Source organism: Eupeodes corollae, chromosome 2 (genome assembly GCF_945859685.1).
Source record: "Eupeodes corollae chromosome 2, idEupCoro1.1, whole genome shotgun sequence".
Taxonomy (NCBI): domain Eukaryota; kingdom Metazoa; phylum Arthropoda; class Insecta; order Diptera; family Syrphidae; genus Eupeodes; species Eupeodes corollae.
Window position 1 is genome coordinate 41,024,755 of NC_079148.1, and position 21,718 is coordinate 41,046,472.

Consider the following 21,718-nt stretch of genomic DNA (forward strand, 5'->3'; position numbering starts at 1 on the left):
TCTTGCGTCGAATTTTGCGAATTGTGTACAGACCTGCTAAAATACAATTTAAAGTTGCCACTGCATGTTTATAAAGGTCAGACAAAAATCAGAAATGACCTCAGCGAGATATTAAAGGGTTTTTCAATTAGGGCGGGTAGATGTTGAAATGGAATAAAACAAGGTGTGTTTGTAACAAAATTATTTTTTCATTTGATAGGCACACAGGTACAGCCTCGGATTGTTACAGTGGCATGGATCTGAGTGGTCCAATTTTTGAATGATTCTTCCGCATAGTTCCTGCTGAATTTGATGGCCTGTGTTATGTTCACCCTTAGGGCATCAGTCGATTGTGGTTTATTTGCATAGACCTGCGACTTCAAGAAAACCCACAGGAAAAAGTCTAGCGGGGTCAAATCGCCCGACCTTGTTGGCCAATTTACTTTACCCCTGCGAGAGATAAACTTACCTTCAAATCGTCCATGTCAATCGTGGCGTTTGCTGTGTGGCACTTAGTGCGGTCCTGTCATCTAGGTCCATATGGTTCAATTTGTCGCACGAGTGTCGCGAAAAGTACTCGCACAAGCTATCAATTCTGAAGTTTTGTGTGTTAAAGAGTGGAAGAAACTGGCAATTAAATGCTCATATACTTTTTCAATATCAGAAGACGAAATCGAGTTGCTTAAGTTGAATTTTGATGGCTTGCTGAAAAAATCCGGCAACATGATATACGATAAGGTTATGAGTGAAGCTGAAGCATCTATTTATAGATCTTACTGCAGTAAACTAAACCATTTCTTGAACCACAACACCTACTTCTTGGCCAAAAACAGTACACAAAAATTCAGCTTGTTATTTAGAGTAAGAGGTGAACTCATCAATTTGAACTACATTCCTCACCGTCCAGAATTGCCAATATTGTGCGATTTATGCAATCGCAACGAACGCGAAGATGTATTTGATTTCCTGGGAGTTTCTCCAATATTCAAGGAGTTCCGAAAGCGCGAAAGCGAAAGCGGAATAGATATACTGGGTTTAGAAGTTTAGAAGAAACGATCAACAACTTGAATAGAGAACTAGGTTGGGAACTTCTGTATGAATACTCATTAAACGCTCTTTGCCATAGAACCATAATAATTGAGGAACATTTTTAAGGTTTTAAAGTTTGAAAATTGTAAAGATTATTTTATTGAATTGTATCTAATTAGTTTTTTTTTTGTATTTATAAATTTACAAAAAATGTCAGCCTGGTAGACGGATTTCGGCCAAACCATTTAAATACTTGTATAATTTTACAATTCAGAACAATAATGTCTTGTTCTTGTATATTTTTAAGTCAATAAAACTAAACTAAAGTAAACTGGTTCAATTTGGGAAGAAGAAATTAGTCAGCATTGTTGTGTAGCGCTCGCTGTTGATGGTGACCGCCTCACTAACGTCGGTTAAAAAACTTCAGAAACGAAAATCCACAAAAAAACGGTAAAATCTGGTAAACCTCGCGGGGCATGGCGACGACGCACGTCTCGAATACGGTTATTTAGCTTGTTAACAAAGCCATTCATTCGAAAGGGAACCTCGTCACTAAACATGATTTTTCGGCCAAAATTGGGGTCCTCTTAAAAACAATTCGAAGCCCAGTCAGCGAACAAACGGCGTATCTATGGTCATGAACTTTGAGCTCTTGGGTCAGTTGGATTTTGTACGGGTGTAGGCCCAAGTGCCGATGCAAAAATTCGCCAAGTTGAAGTCTGCCAAAGGCTGAGTCCTTGTGTACGGCGAAGAATAGACTGCCTCGGGTTCTGCTGTTCACTCTCAAGGAAGACGGCGATGTTCTCGTTTACTGAACAGGTTGTCTCAAATTTGGCCACCAAACGTTAAATAGTCGTGAGTGTGAAGGGTCCTTCTGTAACAGAAAATGAACCCAAATGATTACTCGGAGGAGACAGGCTGTGACTATTGCCGGTCGTATGTTTCATCAAACGTTTCAAAAAATGTCCATGTTTTGGCTTAAAACTGTAGGTCCCCTACATCTCTGACAACAGTATTCGCACACAATAATAGTTGAGAGTTGTAGGTCACTAGGCCCTAGTTTTCAACGGACTTTTGAGCTAGCTTATTTATTTATTTTGTATGATTTATTTCTATTTTCTGCGCTCTTTGCTGGTAAACATATATAGATGCCGAATCTGCAAGACGCTGATAACATTTATGACGTTTACGAACAAAACTTTTGCAATTCATCTGCATAAGTCCAAGCTGTCCAAAAAAGTTCAGAGCGCTCTTTAAGCTCTGAATTTCTAAGCAGATAAGCCCGAGACGATTGACGTCTTGGAAGCAAATATTCGGCGCGATATTGCTTACATATATGTAATTCTACTTATTGCAAACAGTTGTTGAAAATAAGGCCTATTAATTGTATTTTATTCTAGACCGAAATCATTTTTAAAACATAATGGCACACCCTTATGATAAGGCTACAGATTGCATGGATCAAGATGGCTCTGAGACCGACTGTTGTTTGTAGGTTGTTTACATTTGTCTTCAGAGAACCACAAAAGAATATGTTTAGCCTTATTTTATAGCAAAGTATTGATGACCACATGTTGTTGGTTTTTAAATCAACTAATTCATGCCAAAAGAAGTGGATGACTGTTCTTGTGCAATCATTAACTAATTTTGCACTAATATCAGTACGAAGATACTTACTTAATAAATTACAACAAAGTTGACAAATAAAGTTTCAATAACATGACCTCTGTTATTTTTTCAAAGTTTAGAGCTTCGAATTTTAGAGTCTCTTATTAAAGTATATTCAACTTAATGCGTCTTAATGCGTCTGCGAAAAAATTACAAGATTATAAACAGCATTTTTCAATAAATATTTTTATATTTAAAAAATTTGTTTTTATTAAAACTAAATGCATCATATTTTTGAGAACAAAACTTAAATGAGAAATTCAAGCTGAAATCATATTACTAGCAATCCAAGGCAAATACGCCTCAACTCGCACATAAATCCCAGGATAATTCGAACCACACAAAACACTTCCAGCCGAAACAATACCATATTGTATGTAACGTAGGGCCTTCTTATAAGGTGCAGGATAAAACAATGGTCCACCGGAATCACCTTTACACGTATCAATTTCATTTTCTCCGCCAGCACAGAGTTGTTTTTGAGTTAGTCTCAAAACAGTGTGGACTTGTTGACAATAATCAATGGTTTTTATTGGAACTGAAGCTTTCTGCAAAACGTTAGCCTTAACGCCACTTTCAACTCGACCCCAGCCGGAAATAATCATACGGTTTAAATTAACCTGTCTGGAAGCTGGTGTTACGGGCAGGCATATTGGTTTGACATTGCCTTTGGAAGAACAAAAAATAACTCAATCATTCAAAATATTCTGTGTAACTATTGGTTTTACTTACTAGCAATTTCTACATTTCTGACAAGTCGTAACATTCCAATGTCATCGGAGAATCTACTAGGATTGTAGTCCTTATGATAGATTGCCTCTTCAACGTCAATTTCCTGTATTGGGGGAGCACACCTTCTTTTTGTACCAGCTCCGGTGCAGTCTTCAGTTGAATCGATATCATGTTCACCCAAGCGGACACTTACCCTGCAAAGTAATTTTTAAATTAGAAGATATTAAAAAAAATACCATAGCTAATCTTACACTCGTTTACTATTGGCGCGTATACAGTGGGCGGCAGTTAGAACATATCTCTCATGAATCAATGTTCCACCGCAGTCAAGTGTTCTGGAAATACCATCGAAATAAACAATCAAAGCCATCCATGGGTATTCGGAGAGATTAGCATCTTCTCCATTAGCCACCCTATCAGCATCGCTCTTTCCACATGTGGTTCTTTCTAATATAGCTATTCCTGCTCGTACTTCATTCTCGGATTTCTCACTGCCAGCACGTATTATGGAATTGGAAGAAGAAGAAGAAGTTGAGGACGTTGGAGGTGGTGGTGCTGCAGTAGTAGCAGGTGAGATAATTGCTTCTCCACCAGTAACTGTTCTCGGTTCGCAGCAAACATGATGCTAGTGAGAAATATATTCAAATGTGATATTAAAGGAATTGTTAAAGTTTTTACTTACAACATTATTAAATGTGCCACAATGTGATCTTCGCACCAAATATGACACAGAAGCTGGTAATGGTCTTGGTGAAGAATTTAAAAGCTGTGTAATTGTTCCACATGTTAGAATTGGAACACAAACGCCACGATCATTTCGCTGAGTAACACAAGGACCGCCAGACCTTTCTGCAAGAAAAAGTAGGAGTAGAATACAAACTATTATTTAACACTTAAAGCTTAAAAGTCTTTTGAACGAAAATGAACCTTATTTGTTCAAAAATAAAAGATTCAAATGCAATTTTCTTGAAGTGAATATCTAGGCAAGCAATGATGTCGCATAAACTTTAAGAATAGTTTCGAAAATTTGATTGATTATTCTTCAAAAAATATTACTTTTAAACAACGATTTTCGTACATTTTTATTGATAACAAACCCGAATAAACAATTAATCATTAATATTTTCAAAAACTTGCAAAATCTATCCCTTAAATTATTTTTCTGTGAGTAGTGAAAAATTGTAGTCCATGGGTAAAATAAATAAAACACATAGCATTCAATGGGGCAAAATAAATTGATCTTTTTTTGATCTAAGATCAAATCTGCAAATCTGGATTTTTCGGAAAATTAACTACTCATTTCAACAATACTTATATAATTTTTAAAAAACATAGGGATATATTCCCTCATCAGCTATTTTATAATAATCAATCTTTTATCAAAGATATTAATAAGGATACAAATTTGTGCTTGGGTAGTCTAGCAAAAACCTGGCCCTGATATGCTAAACATTGCAAAATAAGATTGCATATTTAAGTTTCCCCTCATCTGTTATTTACACAAAGCTGACGCAAAGGGTTTTTCAATTGCCGAGGGTTGATTCTGACGACCTTGGCGGCTATTTTGTTTTGGTGGCATCTGTCAAATCTTTTGTTTATTATTCAAGTTACACAATTGAACAGCACGTTCAAATGATAAAATTTGTTATCAAAATGAATGTTCGTTAACGCAAACGTTACGCCCATTTTACGGTGGCCCTTCACAGTCGACTCTAAAACGTTTGGCAAAGTTGGCCAAATTTGAGACGACCTGTTCGGTCAAAGAACGCAAGATCTGTCGATAACATCGCCGCGGTCCTTGACAGTGTACTACAGAACCCGAAATATAGATAGAAAAAATATAACTCTTTCTCTATCTCTTTTTTTATCTTTATTCTAATCATGTCGCTCGCCCGATTACACTTTTTGGGACACATTCGCCAGCTTACTCCTCAAGTTAAGCTTGTTTAAAGAATGTTTGATTCAGAAATTAAACTTTGAAAATAACATTGAAATGTCCTTAAAAGATTTAAAAAAATAAGTGGCTATATTTTTATAAAAGTAAAATAAGGTTGAACCTTTGGATTTCAATGTAGCATATTTAACATACTATGACTTTATACACAGGTTGTTGCTGAAAAATTTACCACAACAATTTTTAGCTCGCCTATTGTGTTCTCTCAATCTATTTTCAACCTTCCACTTCCGTTGTAGCTTTAAGATGCTTATAGGGTTCAGTTGAAACCTGGTTTAAATCAACCAGTGACCTGGCAAGAAACGATCGACACTTGGTGCTCGAATGCTGATGTGACTCGGTATGAGAATGGCTGCATGTCCAACATTACTAAATTAATACATAAGATGGAACGTTAGCGCGAGTCCAAAATTCCATCGTCTGCTCGAAAGTCCAAGGATATTGGTGTAAAATCGACACAAATTTTCAAATAGTTTTAATATTACGAATTGAAATATTAACATGGCCCTTAACTTGAGCTTTTTTTAAATAAAGGTGTTAGAAGGCGAAAAGTTTGTTTCCATTGAGATCTAGGGAATAGGTCCTAGTGACTTACCACTCTCAACCATTCACGTGTGCGAGTAATATTATAATTTGGATGATTTGGGAAAAGACAAGAAATGCTCTTAGAGGATTTGTCAATTTCTCGCAAGAGGCAGTACCAGTGAAAAAAGCTTTAGATTGCACATGCAGGGATTGAACCCAAGACATCTGGTCCAATTAACTTTTCAAATTTCTTTCAAAATATAGTGGTTGGAATAAGTGTACTGAATTCAATGACTGTGGTAAAAGTGCGAATGGGATAAGTAGTTGTGTAAAAGAAGTAAAAATTGTAGAAAGCTTGGCAGGAGTTGTTAAAGCAAAAAAATTGTGATAGTTCAACATCAGCTCGTTTTGTTCAAAAATACTTAAAAGATCTTGAGTTTTAATTCTTCATCAAAGGTTTCTCAATCAAAAATTAAAATTAATTAAAAATACTTTTTTTTCGTTTAAATACATTTTTTTAATTTGTTCGATAATTTTTCTTCGTTGAGTCCGCTCAACCAAAAGGTTTTTAATTTCCATCGTTAAAAAGAAAAACAACACTGGCGCCCAATTTGTTCTTTTTTTTACTGTTTTAAATAGTTTTCAGTCTATTTCAGGAGCACACTATTACTGTTCAACTTCCCATAGGAAGTTATTTTAATGGGTCCGATTTGTCAAATTGAAAATTTTGACATTTCTTGACGTTTTAAGGTCCCTAGAGTCGAAATAAAAGATTTTTAGAAAGATGTCTGTGCGTGCATTCGTACGTCCGTGCGTCAGTACATCTGTACGTTCGTGACGTTTTTTCGTTGTCCATAGCTCAAGAACCAGAAAAGATATCGACTTCAAATGCATTTTGTTATACAGATAATAAGGCAGAAACATGCAGATAGGGCTCTCAAGAAAATTGTGTGGGGGGTTTTTTTACCAAAGCAGTTTAAAAATAAGGTGAAAATTTTGGTTAACCCTAAATATCTCATGAACCAAAAACGCAAGAGACTTGAAATAAATTGTATATAATATATCGTAACTCAACTCAACTCGATATCAAAGAAGTATATTTTTTGAAAAAAATCCAATTGACGGTTTTTTTATAAATCAAAAAAACTGAAAAAAAATTTGTCACCTCAAAATTTTACGAATACAAAATGATTTTATCTCCAAAACAATTTTGTGCAACGAAAAATAAAGTTTTTAAAATTTGGCAAAATTTTGAGAAAAATCGAATTGACAGTTTTTTTTTTTATAAAAAATAAAAACCTAAACAAAAAATTTAATAAAAGTTGGTAAAAATTGATTTTTGACTGAAATATATTTTCGAAACTCTGACTTTTATCTATTAAAAAATATAGTTGTCAATATTCAGTAAAATTTTCAGAAAAATCGAATTGACATTTTTTTTTTTTTTTAAATAAAAACTTAAAAGAAAATTTAACAAAAGTTGGTAAAAATTGATTTTCGACTCAAATATCTTTTCAAAGCTTTGAGGTCATTGCTTTCAGCTAATTTTAACTTACAAGAAATATTGTTTTCAATATTCGGAAAAGTTTCGAGAAAAATCGAATTGACAGTTTTTAAAAAAAAAAAAAAACTTAACAAGAAAACAATACTATACAACTTCGTAGTAATTCACTGTCTTCAAACTCTTTTTATTTCACAGAAAATATTGTTTTCGATATTTAGTAGTTTTTTTTTTTTTTAATCTAACAGTCCGTTTCTCCATAAAAAAATAAAATTTTCCAAAAATAGTACTCAAATTTGGTCAGAATTGATGTTTGGTTGTTGATATTTTTCAAAATAATTTCATTAATTCAATTTGTAAAAATTTAAGAAACGCTACTAAAATTGGTAAAAATGTGTTTTCGACTAAAAATGTATTTAACAATACTAGATTTTCAAACTAAACTATTTCTTTGTATGAAAAATATTGTTATTAATTTAAAAATTTGCAAGAATAATTTAACTGACAACTTTTTTAACCCTATTTACAAACTTAACTTAAGCAAAACAAATCAACAGACTGGATGGGAAGTTATCAGTGTGGGTCGTATCCCAGCCTCTTTTTAATTTTGATATTATTATATATATCAAACCCCCTATTTTCCCAATTAATTTAATATAACCAAAACTGTTTTTACTGTCTGTGATGGAAACCCTATTTGCTTCTGACAGCTGTATTTAGTTTTGAGTAGTTCAGAAATAGGTTATACCCGTTCGTCAGTTTCATAACAATGTTGTTTTTCTAGATTAACAAACAAACTTGAACAAAATATTGTCAAAATATTATTTTCACAATAATTGTATGCTACGAAAACTGACGTTCTTGACACCTTAAAATATTTTTACAAAAATCCAATTGTTTTATTATATTAAATTAAATGCTTCAAGGAACATTGTTGTTATTTGGTAATTTTTTAAAGAAATTAGTACAGTTGCTTTAGCAAAAACTAAAGTTCTCCCAAAAACATATAAAAATAGTTAAAAGACTAGAAAATCTTGGCAGAAAACAGTTTAAACTTCAATTCTTGTTTGAAAACTTTTCTTAGTTCTTGAAAAAAACATTGGGTTTTTGTATCTTTTAAAATTAATTAAATGAGCACTAAACAGCTACAAACTAAAAAAACGTACATAAATGATTTTAATCGTGGTAATTCTTTTGAATTTACGCCTTAACTCAATGCGAACTAGTTAAAAAAAAAAACGAAAACAAAACGCTTGCCGTCGCGTCCATCAGGACAGTTGAAGCATTTAAGTACGCAACTTTACGGCATCGACTTTTCATCGAGTTAAGTAGCACATATTTGTTAAACTGGAAACTTCTTATAACGCCAATTATAACGAAACTAATAATATTTTTGTAAAATTTAATGAAGTTAAAAAGTGCGTATACGCCTAGGTGAATGTTATAACTTATCACATTGGGACCATATTTTGCCATTTTCAAGATATTCAATCAACAACAAACTTAATTTAAAATTTAAATGTAAATTTGAAACATTTTAAGTAATAACTTATTTTGCTTTAATTGTTCTTAAATACATTTCTTACTACTGTAACTACATTATCAAAAAAGGAAATAGGTCTAATTACATTACAGACTTTAAAACGTGATTAAACTTTTGTATAAATAAATGATGTTAAAAAGGAAAATATTTCTGTTTGGGTCAAGAATAATCCGTTATGCGGTTGTGTACAGTTCATTATTCGACTCAACACAAATTGAGTTTTGTCTTATGTTAGGAACAAAGAAGAACAAAAGCCCTGCAACTCTTAAATTACACATGTAAGTTACAAAAAGTTTAAGTTTAAAGATGGTTTAAAATCCATAACTCAGTGAATTAAAACAAGTTTGAACTATTTTTTTTCTTCTTATTATAATCTTCACAAGACTCACGTCCATTAAGACTTCCAACTGCAAGTAACACAAGCAAAGTTACAACCAAAAAACTATTCATTATTGCCATTTTTGAATAAATTTGTAAGTTCAAAAATAACTATGTAAACCTTGACAATGACAGTACACCGATGGCCGATACAAAATTAATGAACTTCAAAGATTGAAACCTCGAACGAAACTGAACACTTAAGTAAACAAATCTTAACAACAAGCACGTTTTTAATTTTTAAACTTGTTTAATATAATATTAATTCGCATTTGCCAGTGTGGTGCGGCGGAATTGAGACGGTGGTGGCGGCGGCATCTTGTCACTGTCCGTAACGCGCGCGATGATGGGAATTCCGGTGTTCTTATCTTTTTTGTATTTAATTTAAGATGTTATAGAAAAACTTGCAAAATAATTTAAATTTACCCTATATACATATGAATGTAGTTTTATGGAAAAACCACTATTTCAACAATTCGGATATTTTTTAAACTTCATCTCAGTATGATCAAAATTGTCTATCTCCTTGTACTAAAAGAATTTAGTTAAGAATATGTATACAAAAATTACATCCTTATTTCCAATAAATCTAGCATAGTTAAATTGTTCACTCGGGCGTAGACGCACAATTATATAATTTTTAGCAACTTGGTATTAAAAAGTTATGTTATTTGGGTTTAAGTGAATAAGGTTTAGTTTTGAATCATTTTTTTTTTTAAATTAATAGTTCAATCTGAAAAATAACCTTAATTAGCGACCTTTGATGTATTTTTAATTACATGCATTTGAGTTTAAAGTTATTCTCAGCGTTTCAAATATTATACTAAATGCAATTGTACCCTATAGTACATATATGTCAGAGAGAGTATTGAACATTTTAACGATAAGACGGCCGTTTACGGTACCTACTCTAAAAATAACATCATAGCGCTTTCCTTGATTGCGTTAATTTTTTAGCATAATCAAGATTCATTATTAAAACCAGTTTTTTTATAATTTGCAGTGCTCATATCATTAAGTGCAATAGCTTAGTGTTATGGACTTGCTGTATTTGAAGTATGAACAAATGTGTAACTGTACATGAGCACTGGAGGCCCAGGTGTGTTAATAAATTTAAATAAATTTCAGTTAAAATCATGATAAATATTATTTACTGTTGGAAAAAATCCCCCAGGTTTGTATATGTACACAAGTTCAAATAAACATATGCTTAAATACATAGTGCAGGTAAATACAAGTGATTCATACAATAATTGTGCTCAACGCAGAACTGAGTGAAGGTTCTCACCTTTCCTCATTAAAAATCCCCGAGAGTCATGGTCAGCGAGAAATACCAGGTGAAGTTTTTAGAAACCTACTTTACTAGGGCCCCAATAAATAAAAGTGGCAATTTTGCTTTTTAAAGGATTTTTTTAAGGAATTTCTGTAGTACCTTAAGTAATATCTTCTTCTTATCCCAAATACTGAAATTGAACTTCATTTAAATTTTATTTAATCGTTTAAGGCAGTGATGTATGTCAAAAGTTGTTGTCAATAAACTGAGTTTCAATATATCATCACTTAATCCGCTCCTGCGTTCGGTGACAACATAAAAACTTTACAAAGACTCATCACTCAAAAATCGGAAATATCCATCAAAGAAAGAAAACAAAAAAGAGGATGTCGTCTGTCGTTTTGTCTTGCTTAAAAGTTTGTCTATATGTACTAGTATCAATTTTACAAAATTTGCGTACTATTTTTTATAGATTTTATTTTTTATGAAAAACGGACTGTTGAATTTATATATAAAAATCACTGAATATCGAAAACAATATTTTCTGTAAAATAAAATAAGTTTGAAGCCAATATTTTTAATTTTTGAAAAGCTTTTTGAGTCGAAAGTAAATTTTTACCAAGTTTTAGTATTGTTTTTTTTTAGAGTTTTATTTTTTGTAAAAAAACCATCAATTCGATTTTCTTCAAAATTCTATCGAATGTTGAAAACAATATTTCTTATAAGATAAAATTAGTTTGAAGCCAATATTTTATAGTTTTGAAAAGATATTTGAGTCGAAAATCAATTTTTACCAACTTTTGTTAAATTTTTTTTAGGTATTTAATTTTTTGTACAAAAACTATCAATTCGATTTTTTTCAAAATTTTACTAAATGTTAACAACAATATTTTTTGAAAGATAAAAGTAGTTAAAAGCCAATATCTACAATTTTTGAAAAGATATTTGAGTCGAAAATCAATTTTTAAGAACTTTTATAATTTTTTTTTAAGGTTTTTATTTTTTGTAAAAAAACTGTCAATTTGATTTTTCTCAACATCTTTCAGAATGCTTAAAACAATATTACTTATAAGATAAAATTAGTTTGAAGTCTAACTTTCAAGTTTTTGAAAAGATATTTGAATCCATATTCAATTTTTACCAACTTTTGTTAATTTTTGTTCGGTTTTTAATTTTTTATAAAAAAACTGTTAATTCGATTTTGTTCAAAATTTTACTGAATGTTGACAACAATATTTTTTGAAAGATAAAAGTAAATTTAAGCCAATATCTTAAAGTTTTAAAAAGATATTTGAGTCGAAAATCAATTTTTACCAACTTTTATTAATTTTTTTTTTAGGTTTTTATTTTTTGTAAAAAAAACTGACAATTCGATTTTCTTCAAAATTTTACTGAATGTTGAAAACAATATTTCTTATAAGATAAAATAAGTTTGAAGCCTAAATTTTAAGTTTTTGAAAAGATATTTGAATCGATATTTAATTTTTACGAACTTTGAGTAATGTTTTTTTTAGATTTTTATTTTTTATAAAAAAAACTGTGAATTCGATTTTTCTCAAAATTTTATCAGATTTCAAAAACATTATTCTCCGTTGCTCAAAATTGTTTTGGAGATAAAATCATATGTTAGTCGTTAAATTTAGGAGGTGACACATTTTTTTTTCAGTTTTTTTGATTTAGAAAAAAAACCGTTTGATAGATTTTTTTCAAAAAATATATTTCTTTGAGATCACGTTACAGTTTATTATAAAAAATTAAATTCAAGTCTCTAGCATTTTTGGTTCGTAAGATATTTAGGGTTAACCAAAATTTTCACCTTTTTTTTAAACTGCTATGGTAAAAAAACCACCCACGCAATTTTCTTGAGAGCCCTTTCTGCATCTTTTTGCCTTATTATCTGTATAACAAAATTTATTTGAAGTCGATATCTCTTCTGGTTCTTGAGCTATGGACGACGAAAAAAACGTCGCGAACATACGAACGTACGAACGTAAGTACACACGCACGCACAGGCATCTTTCTAAAAATCTTTTATTTCGACTCTAGGGACCTTGAAACGTCGAGAAATGTCAAAATTTTCAATTTGACAAATCGGACCCATTACAATAACTTCCTATGGGAAGTTAAAAATAAACCTTATTCCATCCTCATTTTCAGACACTAGTATAATTATCACCAAGTTCTTGAAAATGTTTGACCCTGGTGATGCCGGCCTTTATAATATACATAGTCTGCGTATATACATTTTCTTAATCAGAATCAAGCTGATTTTAATATTAGAAGGAGGCTGGGATGCGACGTCAAATTGTCTAAAACTTAAAAAACAAATATTAACAATAATATTTTGTGTGAGATAAGAAATTTGAAGTCAATATCTTTCTTTGTTCCCAGAATACTTTAGTAGAAAACTTGCTTATCAAGGTTTAGTTGTTTTTGTAGGTTTCGTAAAAAAATTGTCAATTGATTTAAAAATAATTTTTCTACACAAATAATAATAATAAAAAATACTTGCCATATGGTAAAATAACTTTGATTTCAAAATTTGTTTTTGTAACGAGATTTTTTGTGATTTTTTTTTTATTTTGTATTTCTTATATAAAAAAATACATATTAGATTTTTTTTCAAACCATTTAAGCTAGAAACAAAATTTTGAATAGGTAGAATAATAAAAATACATTGGAGCTATGGAGATCCGAAACATCAATTTTAATTTTTTTTTTATTTTTCTTGTAAATTTAAATTTGTATGAATTAACTGATGGTAAGATTTTTATACAAATTTTACTGAATGTTGAGAACAACATTTTTTAAAAAGATGTAATAAGTTTGAATCCAATATCTTAAAAAAAATTAAGAGTCTAAATACAATTTTTCCCACTTTTAGCAATGTTTTTTTTTTTGTCAAAAAAGTTATCAGTGTGGGTTGCATCCCAGCCTCTTTTTTTTTAATGTGCACTCATAAACTCTTGGTTTTTAACGTTTGTTAATTTTTTTATAATTGTTATAACTCTTATCGAAGAACTGTAACTACAAAAAACAACCTACATAAAATACTTATGTTATTATAATTAATTTTAAAAATGTTATCATTTAAATCTGGCCTTCATAGTCCTATTTTGAATGCAAATAATTTTGTACACTTTAAAGCAGCTTTATTATAAGATTTCAAATTACATCGATTAGAAAGTAAAGTCATAAGAATCAAAACAAGACTTTTAACATTGTTTAATCTTTTTCTTGGAAAAACTTCGCGATAGCCTGGAAGGTGAAATGATGTTCCTATTTTCTGATAAGCTTTTAAGAGTAAATTTATACTTGTGTTTGTGTAAGTACAGATGTTTGTACTTTTGTGAAAGCGAATATTCGGTAGTATTTTGTTAAATGTTGATAAAGTGGATTTTAGGGAATTAATATTATGAAAAGTGAAAGATAAATTGTGGTTTTTGTATTGACAACATTTTTTGTAATTTTTGCTACTCATTATTTTATCTTTTTACTGGTCAAATAAGATGTTTTTTTTAATAAAGTATTTAACATTAAATGCATCCTCATATAATGGAGATGAAAATATCTTGAAATTGGGTTTGGGCCCACATTCTTGAAAAGTCATTATATAGTATGTCAAAAAGCTTTATAACAATAATCTGTATGTACAAAATATTGTAGGGCTAAGATTATGTACATGTGTCAAAATTTGCAGTTTGTCTCTAATAGGATATGAAAAAATTGTTTTTATAATTTAGGATAATGCTCACATTTTTTTTGTTTTTCAGCCTATTTACAGTATATTAAAAATAAGGGGTTCCTTAAACAGAATTCATTTTTAGAAAGAGTATTATAATATTGTTTCATTAGGCACATTTAAGCACAATATTTTCAGACAATAAGAAATGTTAACAGTGAATGTAAACATAATAATTTGCTAAGAAGGTTGGGAATTTTTTAATGCTAAGTGCCTTAATTTTTGCGATAATATGAACATGTTTTGCATTTTCAAACAATGTGGAACTCGAGATGACATTCAGATGGTGAAAAATTTGAAAAAAGTGTGTCCTCGATTGCATCCGTCTGTCTGTCCTCCCCTTGAAGTACAGTGAGTTTAAACTTAAAAATTAAGTTTTTGAGCAAATGCGCTTAAAAACTTGTAGTCCCCATACAATTTTTTTCCTAAAATCGAAAATTCGAATTTATTCAAAAACGAACAGATAGATTTGTAAAAAATTATTTAAATTTTTTTTCTTGATTTGGCTTCTTATCTTTCTATTGCTAAAGAAGGGTACCTCCTTAGAACCGTCATATTGTTTTTTTCTATATATCAAAAACGGGTTAATATTGTTTAACGAAAATTAAATGCAAAAGTGATATTTTAAAAGAAAAGTTTTTCAAAAAAAAAACACATACAATTTAGAAAAATACCTGAAATCTTTATTTGAATCGACACGGTACGGTTCATATAATTTAATGTTTGAAAATTATTTCATGCAAATGTTGACCTGGACTGCGCCTCAAATGGTCCATTCGCTTAGTCCAATTCTGGCATACTCTTTCCAACATTTCTGCCGGTATCAAACGAATAAATGCTTTAATGTTGTTTTCCAATGCGTTAATTGCAGCGGGCTTGTCTGTATAGACATGAGCTTTAACATAGCCCCACAAACAAGTCTAAAGGCTTTAAATCGCACGCTCTGGGCGGGCAATTGACCGGTCCCGAACGTGAAATAAAATGTTCACCGAACTCGCCTCTGAATAAGTCGATTGTTGAGCGTGCTGTGTGGCATGTGGCAACGTCTTGTTAAACCACATGTCATGCAAGTTAAGTTCACGCTACTAATGCAATGATGCCACCAGCCCATAAACCGCACCAAACTGACATTTTTACTTGCGACATATAGGAACTATATGGCAAGTTTTGCATTCGTGCAAAATTTCGAACTCGAGATTTTAATCAAACATGATATTACGATGGTAGACAAGTCGAAAAAAGTGGGTCCCGCGATTCCGTCCGGTCGGTTTTGTCTGTCTGTCCACGCTCCTACAGCCTAAACCATTGGGTGGATTGAGTTCAAACTTGGAAGTTAAGGTTTTGAGCAGATTCGCGTTAGGCGTTTTTTTCAATTTTTTTTTAAGACGAAAACTAACAGTGGCCACAATACAATTTTTTTGGTCAAAAAACGAAAATTCGAACTTTCTCAAAAACAAACCGATAGATTTTCTTTAAATTTTCTCTAAAATTTTATTTTTGAACTTGGCTTCTTTTAATAAGAAAAAAAAATGTTTGTATTGCTCAGGAAAGGTACCGCTCATAGAACCGTTATTTTGTTTTTTAATTTTCTCAGCAACTTATAAACCGATTTCAATAATTTTTTTTGTGAATAAGCTCTTATATTGCTTTAACAATATTTGATTATCAAAAGTGCAATTTTTTATTGTTTGGATTTTTAAAAAAATATTGAATTTTTATTTTTCAAAATTCGATATCTCAAAAACGGGTCAACATTTTTTTACGAAATTCAAATGTATAGCGTATATTAACAATCTCTAAACAACTGCATTCCAAAAATATTTTTAGAACAAAATTGAAAAATTTAATATATAAAAAATTAATTTAAAAAAAAACCGCTCTAACGATTTTCAAAAAAAAAATTTGAAAAATCAAATGTTTTTTTATTTATAAAATGGCATTTAAATTTTTGAAGACAAACTTATTTTTCGGGCGAAATTTTGAATCTTAAAATAATTTTTTTTTAATATTCAAACTGTGCATGAGCCCGAAAGAGCGCATTATTTTGACAAAATTGTAACTACGTTCCTAGCTTTTATCTAAATTAGTGCATTTGGTGCATATTTATGTATTTTTATAACTAAAATTATTGTAAATACCAACGATATGGCCGCCCATGTAGCCCAACTGTATCGGATTAACGAATATGATATATTTAATCAACAATCTATTTTAAAGTGTCGCTTTAACGATTTTCGAAAAAAAAAGAATAAAACAATTAATTTTTTGAAGGCAAACGTATTCTTTAGATTAATAATTGTCAAATTGAAAAATGTAAGCTCTATTTGAAAACAAAGTCTCTTTAGATTAATAATTGGCAAATTAAAAAATATAAGCTCTATTTGAAAACAAAGTCCCTGTATACAGGAGCAAGTTCAATCGTGCAATCGTGGACTTTATTTATAAATAAAAGTACCATTTGGGAAGATGTGTGTATAAGTCTATAAAGAATTATGGGGATGGTTCGTCTTTTAAATAGATTCTTGATTTCTGAAATTGAAAAATTGATTAATCTAATAAAAATACTTGTGCATGTTTCATTCTCTATACTTTAATTTGCTTTAATATCTGAAGTGCAAGAATTTTATACCTGCTTTTTAAAGAATAAAGAACATTTGAGCAACAGTATGATTTTGTGAAAAATAAAAACTTATACTCATAAATTTCGTCTCTCACCTGCTTAAAATATTGTTTTATGTGAAAAATAAGTCTAATGATGTTTTGTTTTTAGAGAAAGACTGTTTTTAATATCTGCCTTAATTTTCAAGACAATATTTTTATAATTTGAGATTAATCATTTATTACCTGCTCTCGGAAATTATGTTAATGAAAAAATGTTGCAGGCACAAGCTTTTCATAATATTTTTACTCTTTTTTTTACAAATTCAACTTAGTTTTTAAGTTTTACTAAGAACCAAATAAATAAAGAAGGAGTGTTGCAAAGCAAGTGCTCAAATTTTTATTCATACGAAACATTGTTATTTTTGTAAAAACAAAGCGTTTACATTTTTAGCTTCATTTTAATTACGAATATTTCCAGCAATCCAAGTTAAATACGGTTCGACTTTGACATAAAGATGAGGCAACATTGAATTACAAAATGATCCATAAAGTGAAACAATGCCATATTGAACAAAACGAAGTTTTTCAGACTCATCACCATTTGCATTTCCATAAGTGGCAGTATTAAGCAATGGTGTTCCAGAATCACCTTTACAATAAGAATTTACCACATTATCTTCTCCAACACACATATGTTTCTCATTTAAGTCGATGAAGACGTGAATCCCCTCGCAAGTTTTACTATCTATAACTGGTACAATTGATTTAAAAGGGATGGTAGACTTGTGATCCTTGTCCAATCTATTCCATCCTGCGATGAACATCCAATCTTTATCGGCTACTTTTGATTGACTAGTGATAGGAAGGCAAATTGGCATTACGTTACCTTAAAAAAAAGTAAGTTAGTGTTAATTTGTTTCCATCTTCGTAAATACTTACTATCGAAAACTGCCTTATGCTTAAGTCGAATAAGTCCAATATCACCAGAAAAAGATATAGAATCTGGGTCAAAACCTTTGTGATAAATGGCTTCTTCAACATCTATTTCCTGAACACTTAGTGCGCATTTTGTTTTGATTTCATTACCGACACAATTAGTATCTTCGATTGTATCATATTCACCCAATCTTACACTTACTCTGAAAAAAAAATACAAAAATTCTCAATTTAGTTTTTACTAATTTTTGATTAAAAAAAATGTCTTACAAAGTTTTATTTTCCAAACGGATGCAATAAGCTGTTGTCAAAACATATCTGTCCGAAATCAAGGAACCATCACATTCAGCAGATTTGGTTTTAGTCTGACCATCCAAATATACAAGCAAGGCTATTGACGCAGTTGGAGTTTTTCCACATTTAGTTGCTTCCAAAATGGACATACCAGTTTTGATTTGTTGATTTGTTTTCGAGTCATCATCACCACCCACTCGAATAATGGGATTTTCGAATTGATGGTTAGTAGTTATTAAAGCTGGTCGATTCTGCTTGTTAAATTCGTCAAGAACCAAACGGGCTTCTATGCCCGAAAAATTGAGGAGTCCTAATGTCGAAACTATTAGCAAGACTTGTAACTTTGAGAGTACATTTTTTGATTTCATCTTCTTTCAGCACACTATAACTTAATTCGGCAAGACTTGGTTTTTGAATGAAAATGCTGAAGTAATGAAAATATTCAATGAGTTCTGTTGACCAAGTTGTAAAATTTGCATTGTCATTTAAACAGAAGGAGGAGATAAGCACTTTGTTGCAACGACAATGCAAGGTGTTCCAGTTCATTTCTACTTTCTAATCTAGTAAAATAAGCGTTCTTACACCCTTAATAAGCTCAGAATTCAATTTGTGTGTTTTCTTATTAAAAAGTGTCGTTTTTTTGAAAAACTTTATTTTTTCAATAATTATGTTACTTTGAAAAATATACTCAAGCGTTGCATGTCATACATTAGATTTGAGATGACTTTTCTCTACGACAAAAGAAAATAAAATATCACATAAAAGTGTTCAAAAACATAGAGGTTAGGTTAGGTTAGGTTATAGTGGCTGTCCGAGATGGAAACGGACACACTTAGGCCAGTTTTATGGTGATACCACATGAATCTTGAGGCTTCCTCCTAAGCTCAATGGATGATTATACCGATATGATTTAGATCGTTTAGATCGTTAAAGAAGAATTCTCCCAGGTAATTCTTACGTTTTCGAGCTAGAGCAGGGCATGTGCAGAGAAGATATATTCAAAAACATAGAAAAAAGGGAAAATCTTACTTTAAAATAACCAAGGTTAACAAAATTACCAACAATTTTGCTTCTAGTGAGACCATCGAGACAATTTTGATATTGAATTAAAAAATATAAACATTTTATTAAAACCACCCTTTACAAGAACTTTTCCTGTTTATTATGATGATCATATGTTACCGTTTAAAGCGTACTTTGATTCACCATGATTGACCTCAAGTATCGATTAAAAGGTATAAGGTTATCGCTCGTTAGAAAATACAATTATTTATTAATTATTAAACCTGTTTCAATATTTAGTTATAATAAATATAAATAGATGTGTTAATGTATATGGAAGTAGATTTGTTTTGAATGTTTTGTTTACATTTTGCCGGTTGTAATTTTAATTCATTTGACCTATCTCTTTTATTTTTAATAAGAAATGATCATGATCAATAACTTACTTTTTTTTTAACGAAAGTTCGTAGGTCAGATTAACTTATAATTATTTATATTTACCATTTTTCTTAAAATCAAACAGAACCTCCTATAATTTATCAAGACTCTTTAAACCCGAAAATCCCACTTTATATTCCAAACTGCTCCTGTATAAGACTATGGTCCATACTCATTTGGTTTTGACTGAAAAGCAAGTAATTTGGTAATTGTCAGTTATCGATAACCTTTTATTGTTCTTTTTAATTGTAATTGTTAGACTTAGAAGACATCTCAAAAGAAGAGCGTGGATTTGCGACTCATGCACACATTGTTAGCTGTGGTCATATTTACTTCATGTTAATTTAAGCTCAACCGGAAATGGAGCCTTGGTTTTATTTTCAAAAAATGTGTGGTACACTAGGGCGTATATATTTAAAAAATGTGTAGAATTAAATATAATGTTTTATTTATATTTATTCTCAAAATGTAAGGAAGTTAGTTTTAAAATGATTTTTCATTTTTTAACTTTAATATATTCAAAAATATTTTATGTTGATATTTATTTTACTATCAGTAGATATCACAAAAAAACACCGGTTATTATTAACTATTTGGATTCCACCTCCATTTAATTTCAAATTAAGATTAGAAGTTGTAATAATATATAACACGAAAAGAGGCTGGGATGCGACCCACACTGATAACTTCCCATCCCGTCTGTCTTGTCTTGCTTCAAAGTTTGTCTATATGTACTCGTATCAATTTTTACCACATTTGCGTACTAGTTTTTTTAGATTTTATTTTTTATGAAAAAACGGACTGTTGGATTTTTATATAAAAATTACAGAATATCGAAAACAATATTTTCTGTGAAATAAAATAAGTTTCAAGCCAATATTTGTAAGTTTTGAAAAGCTATTTGAGTCGCAAGTAAATGTTTGCCATGTTTTAGTATTGTTTGTTTTAGAGTTTTATTTTTTGTAAAAAAACTGTCAATTCGATTTTTTTCAAAATTTTATCGAATGTTGAAAACAATATTTCTTATAAGATAAAATTAGTTTAAAGCCAATATCTACAATTTTTGAAAAGATATTTGAGTCGAAAATCAATTTTTACCAACTTTTGTAAATTTTTTTGTAGGTTTTTAATTTTTTGTACAAAAACTGTCAATTCGATTTTTTTCAAAATTTTACTTAATGTTAAGAACAATATTTTTTAAAAGATTAATGTAGCTTAAAGCCAATATCTACAATTTTTGAAAAGATATTTGAGTCGAAAATTAATTTTTAACAACTTTTATACACTTTTTTTTTAGGTTTTTATTTTTTGTAAAAAAAACTGTCAATTCAATTTTTTTCAAAATTTGTTCTAATGTTGAGAACAATATTTTTTATAAGTAAAAGTTAGTTAAAAGCTATTATCTCAATTTTTTGGAAAGGTATTTGAGTCGAACATCATTTTTTACCAACTTTTGTTAAATTTTTGTAAAAAACTGTTGATTCGATTTTTTTCAAAGTTTTACTGAATGTTGGCAGTAATTTTTTTTGAAAGATAAAAGTAAATTAAAGCCAATATCTCAAAGTTTTGAAAAGATATTTGAGTCAAAAATCAATTTTTACCAACTTTTATTAATTTTTCTTTAGATTTTTATTTTTTGTAAAAAAAACTGTCGATGCTATTTTTTTCAACATTTTTCAGAATATTGAAAACAATATTTCTCATGAGATAAAATTAGTTTGAAGCCCAAATTTCAAGTTTTTGAAAAGATATCTGAATCGATATTCAATTTTCACCAACTTCGAGTAATGTTTTTTTAGATTTTTTGTAAAAAAAACTGTCAATTCGATTTTTCTCAAAATTATATCAGATGTCAAAAACATTATTTTTCGTTGCACAAAATTGTTTTAGAGATGAAATCATATTTCAGTCGTAAAATTTTGAAAGTGACAATTTTTTTTCAGTTTTTTTGATTTATAAAAAACCGTTAAATGTATTTTTTTTTTCAAAAAATATGCTTCTTTAATATCATGTTACAATATATTATATAAAATATAATTCAAGTCTCTAGCGTTTTTGGTTCGTAAGATATTTAGGGTTAACCAAAATTTTCATCTTTTTTTTCAAACTGCTATGGTAAAAAA

General features: G+C 30.1%; 2 protein-coding genes across 2 annotated transcripts; both read right to left on the bottom strand.

The window, feature by feature from the left end:
* Nucleotides 1-2,858: 2,858 nt before the first annotated feature.
* Nucleotides 2,859-9,518, bottom strand: LOC129948532 (serine protease grass-like). The gene is made up of 5 exons (XM_056059572.1): nt 9,321-9,518; nt 4,091-4,257; nt 3,660-4,033; nt 3,409-3,602; nt 2,859-3,343 (listed from the first exon to the last, which is right to left on the bottom strand). Exons 1-5 carry the CDS (start codon nt 9,388-9,390, stop codon nt 2,937-2,939), a joined length of 1,212 nt encoding a protein of 403 aa, XP_055915547.1. The 5' UTR covers nt 9,391-9,518; the 3' UTR covers nt 2,859-2,936.
* Nucleotides 9,519-17,286: 7,768 nt separating this feature from the next.
* Nucleotides 17,287-18,577, bottom strand: LOC129948533 (phenoloxidase-activating factor 3-like). The gene is made up of 3 exons (XM_056059573.1): nt 18,132-18,577; nt 17,865-18,064; nt 17,287-17,811 (listed from the first exon to the last, which is right to left on the bottom strand). Exons 1-3 carry the CDS (start codon nt 18,521-18,523, stop codon nt 17,384-17,386), a joined length of 1,020 nt encoding a protein of 339 aa, XP_055915548.1. The 5' UTR covers nt 18,524-18,577; the 3' UTR covers nt 17,287-17,383.
* Between the last annotated feature and the right edge of the window lie 3,141 nt (nt 18,578-21,718).